We start from the raw sequence: 6940 nt of genomic DNA, 5'->3' as shown, positions 1-6940 counted from the left end.
TCTTCAATCTCACTAATTCTGACTTCCATTGCCTCAATTCTGCTCCTATGACTTTCTATTGAGTTGTCTAATTCTGACATTTTATTGTTAATCTTCTGGATTTCTTATTGCTGTCTCTCTGTGGATTCTTGCAGCCTGTTAAATTTGTCATTATTCTCTTCTCTAATCTTCTTAATTTCCTCTATTGCGTGTTCTGTGTTTTGCTTAATTTCCGTCCTGATCTCTTGAAGAGTTCTGTATATCAATCTTTTGTATTCTGCCACTGGTAATTCCAAGATACTTTCTTCCTCTCGAAAATTTCTAGATTCTTTGTTTTGGAAGCTTGCTGAAGTCATCATGGTCTGCCTCTTTATGTGATTTGATATTGACTGTTGTCTCTGAGCCATCAATAAGTTATTATATTTATTTATTTTGTGTTTGCTTACTGTGTCCTAGCTTCTTGTTCTGTTGTGTTTTGATATGCCCAAAGAGGCTGCTCGTGTTAGCTAGCCCCATCTCCAGTGCCCCTGAAGCTCCAGTGTCCTGCCACCAGGTGGCCAGACCTGCCACTCTGTATGTGAGCCCAGGAGCCCACCCACTACTGCTGTATGGATTCAGCTCAGGTGTCCAGGTAGTTGGCCTCCAAGTGTGGTGCAGGCTCTCACCTACAGTTCTAGACAGGCATGGGTGATAGGTGTAGGCACAGGCATCTGGCTGCAGCAGGGGTACACAGGCTGAGCAAGGCAGGGGGCTGCCGGCCACCCCCACATGTCTAGGAAGACAGCGTGTCCCTGTTCCCTAGAGCACGTTGATTGGTGGGTTTTGCAGCTGGACTGTGGGCACCCAGTGCTGTGGGCTATAAGGACTGGGGGGCACCTCTTATTCTTGGGCCCTTGTCGCAGGTTGCTAGGTGGCGTGTGTGGAGCCACCAGTCCTCAGGCTGTTGATGTGGGTAGGTGAAAACCCTGCTTAATGGGCAGAGCAGTGTCAGATATCACAAACCTGCCACTTCACAGCTGAAATAGCTGAAGTTAGACTTCAGGTATATACCCTGCTGTACTGTGGTAATGAGGCCTACACTGTTGAAATGGGCCCACACAAGTCTATGCAGGGGGAAAAGCACTCAAAGTCCGTGGATCCCTTATGCCTGTGCCTAGACAAAGGAGCTATGCCTACCCTGAGTTCCTGGCTTAGGGGAGCTGGCAGATTATTTTTCCCCGTTTGTTAATTTGTTCACTCTTCAAGGCCGGGAGAACAGCTCAGGGCATGTGACAGGTCCTACTTCCGGCCCAGGGGACTCAGCAATTGCTGAAGCCAGTCCGGGACCCAGTGCAGAGCAGGGAGCAGGGAGGTAAATGGGAGAGAGGTTTTTCCTTAAAGTGGATGTTTTTGATTCATGCAGTAGGCCACACACAAGTACTTATCTTTTGCTGATCGAGGGCTGCTTCTTACTGGTTCTGGATGGCCAAGTAGACTCTCTGCCACTGGGTCTCTCCTCATGTGGAAAACACCTCCTGAGTGTCACTGCTTGCTTGCCTCACCACACCCCACAAGCTGATGGGCCTGAAGGGCTCAGGCTCTCAACAGGTCTGGTCTGGCAACTCCTTGCTGCTTCTGAACCATCTCTTCCTCCCTCTGCCACTCAGTCTGATTCCTCAACTTTGCCTTTGATGTTCAGGGCCCCCAGATTGTCATATATAATCGATTCACTTGTTTTTTCAGGTATTTGTTGTAAGAGGGCCCACCGGAAGTGTCTGACTACTCCACCATCTTGGCCTCGCCTCTCCATGTTACTGAGGAGAAGTACAGGGTATGATGGTAACCATTACAGAGGGAGCTTACCCAGACTGGGGAGTCTAGGGAGGGCTGTGCTGAGGAAGGGTCACTTCAACTGTGATATAAGGGGAAGTATCAGTAAGCCAGGAGATGAGGTGGAGGAAGAGGTTCCATGGACAGTGTCCATCTTATATATGAGTTCCTGAGGCAGGACAGAGTCTGGGAACAACAGAGGCCAGTGTGAAGTGAGCACAGAGGAGAGTGGAACATGTGAGGCTGGAAGTGGAGCAGGGCCAACTATATAGGACGCTGAAGGCCACAGTAGGGGCTTGGTCTTCTTTCTCAGAGCAGTGGGAAGCCTCAGAAGGATTCCAAACAGAAGCTGATTGGTAACAAGGAGGAGCACAGTGGGGACAAGAACAACCTGGGTGGGGACAAGGACATGAAGGACAAAGAGAAGGCTTAACACAAATAGGCCTATGTTTTAGAACAGTCTCTTTGGCTTCAGTGTGGAGAATGGATTAAAGAAGCCAAGTAGCCTTTTGGAAGTTTTCCAGCTATTCAGGAGAGAACTGAAGGTGGTCTGGACAGGGCACTGGTGGCAGAGAGGGAGAACGTGGGCAGACTTGAGATGTATTCAGGAGGTAAAACAGCAGAACTAAGTGACAACTAGAAGAGGGGGTAAGAGAAAGGAGAGAGAGAGGTATGATCCCTGGGTGTCTGAATCAATTACAGAACAGATGAAGAGGGTTTTCTTGAGACAAGGAACACAGAAGACTGGGTACACAGGGAGCGGGAATGGGTGAGTTGGGAGTTCTGTTTTGGAGATGTTGAGTTTAGGGAGCCTGTAAGACCCTACAGGGCTTCAAGTGGGCTAAAGATAAGTAGAAAGAGCATATGTGTGCATGCACACACATACACAATCAGTTCCAGATTTATACTGCCAATATCAAAGATGGCCATGCCAAGCAGAAGCAGATGTTTCAGTACAAGTGCTCTGGACCCTTGGAGTCCCTAATGTGGTAGGTGAGATTACCATCTGAACCAGGACACTTGAAATCAAAGGTAGCATTATAAAAAATTATGATGCAGCAACAAAGATAGAGGCTGTCCCACAGTCACTTTACTAATGGCGGACATTGGGCTGTTGGTGATTCTCCCCATGCAAAGTAAGGTCCTTCCAGATCTGAAAAGCTTAGTTGTATACAACAGTACAGCTTGTATACCTGGGGCTTGTATCAACACTCAAGAGGAACTAATATAAGCAATTTATGCCCTTAACAGGAACTGGAGTCCTGGTGGCGCAGTAGTTAAGAGCTCGGCTGCTAACCAAAAGGTGGGCAGTTTGAATCCACCAGCCACTTCTTGGAAACCATACTGGACAGTTCTACTCTGTCCTATAGGATCGCTATGAGTCAGAATTGACTTGACAGCCACAGGCACAGGGCAATAGGAACTATTTTAGAGCTAGCCAGTGGCCTCCTGCTTTGGCGCCAAATTCAAAGTCACTGAAGCCACCCTCACCTGAATATCTCCAAGCATCTTTTCTGTCTCCAGCTTTGTGGCATCCTGGAAAACCCCTTCCCCAGGGGCAGCTGAGAAGAGATGGCAGCTAGGCAGTGGGCTGTGTAGGTGGTGGGTTCATATGAAATGTCTGGGCTGGAGGTATAAATGTGGGAGTCACCAAAGCACAGATGGCAGCTGAAACCAGGGGAGTGGCTGAGTTACCTACATGGAAAGAATGTAGGACAAGCCTCAGGGACTCTAACATGTAGTGGTCAGAGTTAGTTGACAAAGGAGACTGAAGAAGAGCATCAGGAGGGTTTGGTGGAAAACCAAGACAGCGTGATAGGTAAGAGGGAGAATTTGGTCGGGGTGGAAATAGAGAATGGTCTCCTTTCTCCAACAACCAGTTGTCTTTACTATTGTACCAGGGATCCTATTTATCCAAAGAGGAGATCTTAATGCTCATAGAGGTTGAGTGTTCCTGGCTTACCTCACCAGGTGGTGGTGTTGTTGTTAGTTGCTGTTGAATCGGCTCCAGATCATGGCAACCTTATGTACAATAGAATAAAACACTGTCCAGCCCTGTGCCATTTCAATGATTCACCAGGTATGTTGTATGTTGTTAGTCGTCATTGAGTCAATTCCAACTCATAATGTACAGAGTAGAATTGTGCTCCATAAGGTTTTCAAGGCTGTGACCTTTTGGAAGCAGATCACCAGGGCTGTCTTCCAAGGCAACTCTGGGAGAGATCAAACCTCCAACTTTTCAGTTAGCAGCCAAGAACATCAACCATTTATGTGACCCAGAGACTATCCATCAGGTATACCCCACCCTAGAGTATACTTCTAGATTTACCTTCTGTGGAATATATCACGTATAACTCATAGGTCTATCTCACACGGGTATCCATCAAGAGTGTACATTTAGGACTTCAGCTCCATTGGTTAAAGAATATGCTTGGCATTCAGGACATTAACTTTAATGACTTATATTCTGACTCTAGAAGTTTCCCTGCATATATACAGCTTTGTCTATGTGGCCTAGAAGAAAAGGAGTGATTTCAAATTCTTCGCTTAAAAACCCACTACTATCATATTCCCAGAGCATAAAGCCCAGCAATGTAGCTAAAGTCCCTGGGCAGCGCAAACAGTTAAGCACTGGACTATTAGCTGAAAGGTTGGCGGTTCAAACACATCTAGAGGAGCCTCAGAAGACAAACCTGAAGATATGTTTCCGGAAGTTTACAGCCTTGAAAATGTTATGGAGCAGCTCTACTCAACACATATAGGGTCGCCGTGGGTCGGAACTGACTCAACAGCAACTAACAACAGCGTAGCTAAAGTTTAACAAAGCTGAAAGAAAGCCTAAAGGTGCTTGAATCAAGGTGACATGTGACTTCTACAGCATCTCTAAGAATTCATCCAGCCTTGATTTGAACACCTCTGGTGATAAGGAACTCTCCACCTTCAGAGTTACCCATCGCCTTCTCACAGGGCTCAAACAGAAGACAGTTCTTCCCCAGGAGCCATCGTAAAAGCCAACCAACTCTATCACGGTATCAAACACAGTGGGTCACATACCTGTGGGCACTGCGGGGTCCAGCATTGGCTTTTCCCATGTGTTAATCTGCTCCCAGGTGAACCCATTGGTCCCCAGGGCCACGCTGTAACCACAGTTGCTGTAGTGCTCATCAAAGGAACAGCCACCTGGCGATAAAAGAGATACAGGTAAATACATCCCCATGTCTGAAGCTTGGTTCGTTACCCCTGTCTCATCGGGTCTTCTTTACAGCTTTGAATTTTAAACTCTGTAGATGATTTAAAAAAAAAAAAAAAGGCAAGTAAATTGGATTTTTATATTTGCTTTGGTGCTCTCAGGAAAGGCACTGGCATCTGCGAGCCCCCCTACCTTAAAAAGTTAATAAGGCTAGTTACACTGATTTCAATCTTCCTTACTGAAAAAGTAAACAGCAACGTCTCATTCTAAGCAGAAAAAATGAATGCCAGGGCATGCCTCTATAATTGCTTCCAGCAGCATGAAGCAATGCCATCAGACACCAGAAAGGGCACTCGCTTCGGAGTCTGGCAAAGCCAGACACAAACCTCAGCTTTGCAAAGCTGTGTGGGCTCGGAGCCAGATGCATAACCTGTCTGGGTCTCAGTTTCCTCACCTGTAATATGAAACAAAATCTCTATCTTCCAGAAATATTATGGTTAAAAAGGATAATATATGAAAAGTAACTGTCACAGAATGGGTGCCCAACGTCCACCTACTTCCCTCTAAAAGCGGTCTGAAAATAATTTTTTTGTGAAGTGAAATCGAGTTTGTGAAGAATTAAGACAGTCATGTACTTAGAACGTAATAAAGTCAATGATGACGTGTTTAAAACGTCTTCATTTAACGGTACTTTAAAGTTCAAGCAAGCCACTATTTTGCAACAACTTGGTCATATTTTGACAAGAATTTACTGAGCTCATACTCTGGGGCTATACGTCCCCAAACAGAGTGACTACAGCGTCACCAGGAAAATCAGAGAGACACAGTGAGAGAGATGCAGGGTGTAGAATTAGGGGAGAGTAAGAGCTCCAACTAAGAAGTGCTGGTCCCTCCTGAGAAATAGGAGCCCATGCTACCCTGGAGGCGGAGAGAGGAGAAGTGGAGAAGATCTGAAAAGGGCTTTGAAGGACAGCAGTGTCTCCATGGGCAGAGAGCAGAAGGAGGATATTCCGGGGTATTATGGATTAAATTGTGTTCCCCAAGATGTTACATTAAAGTCCTAACTCCTGGCACCTGTGAACATGGCCTTGTTTGGAAATAAGGTCTTTGAAGATGTTATCAGTTAAGTTAGCATGAGGTCATAATGGAGTTGGATGGGTCATAATTCAATATGAGTGGTGTCCTTATAAAAGAAGAGACAGGACACACAGAAAGACACAAGAAAGTCTTGTGATGACAGAGGCAGAAATCGCATTTACAAGCCAAGGAATGACAAGGATTGCCAGCCATCACCAGAAGCTAGGAGAGACATGGGACAGACTGTCCCTTAGACCCTCAGAAGGAATCAACACAGCCAATATTCTGATTTCGGACTCCTAGCCTCCGGAGCTGTGAGACAATAGATTTCTGCTCTTATAAGCCATCCAATTTGCGGTACTTTGTTATGGCAGCCCTATGAAACTAACACACCGGGCAATCCAGTAGGGCACACAAAGGCGGGGATGGAGCAGCAGGACAATTTTACAGCCGCCTCCTGACTGGTCTTGTCGACCCCCAGCACACACCCCAGTCCTTCTTTGTCTCCCTGAGTCTCAGATCTCATCACATTACTATCCCCCTCCTGTAAACAGCCATTGATTCCCTGTCACCCACAGAACCACATCCAAACACAGCCCAATGTCAAGAACCACCCATGCAAGCCCCTGCCCATGCAGTCTCATGTAGCATCACACCCCTGTCTCTATCAGCTGCAGTGGACAAAAACTCCTTTCTCTACACCCATAGACCAGGGATCTCCTCTGGTTAGTAGTGGTGGAAGTCCTGTTGAAGAATATGATACAGAATATAGTCCAAACACCACTGAAGAAAACCTGGGAGGTCAAAGCTTTCTCCACTTTTCTTTCTTGCTAAGGATAGAAACTCAGAAGACTTGGCCTTTAGTATCACAATGAGTCTTGGACT

At 46.3% G+C, this 6940-nt stretch overlaps 1 protein-coding gene across 1 annotated transcript in view; it reads right to left on the bottom strand.

Annotated features, from left to right (window-relative positions):
* The window catches only part of PTPRT (protein tyrosine phosphatase receptor type T), a gene marked incomplete at its 3' end in the record, with an annotated part of 923104 nt that extends 917042 nt beyond the window's left edge, over positions 1-6062 (bottom strand). Inside the window, exons 1-2 of the mRNA XM_012558679.1 lie at positions 6053-6062; positions 4843-4968 (exon numbers count right to left, since the gene is read on the bottom strand). Of these exons, the coding sequence (XP_012414133.1) occupies positions 4843-4968; positions 6053-6062 (136 nt within the window). The remainder of the gene's footprint in view (positions 1-4842; positions 4969-6052) is intronic.
* Between the last annotated feature and the right edge of the window lie 878 nt (positions 6063-6940).

The sequence above is a fragment of the Trichechus manatus genome, unplaced genomic scaffold (genome assembly GCF_000243295.1).
Source record: "Trichechus manatus latirostris isolate Lorelei unplaced genomic scaffold, TriManLat1.0 scaffold00008, whole genome shotgun sequence".
NCBI classification, from domain to species: Eukaryota; Metazoa; Chordata; class Mammalia; order Sirenia; family Trichechidae; genus Trichechus; species Trichechus manatus.
The sequence above is the reverse complement of the archived record's forward strand: the minus strand, read 5'-3'. Positions and strand labels throughout refer to the sequence as shown.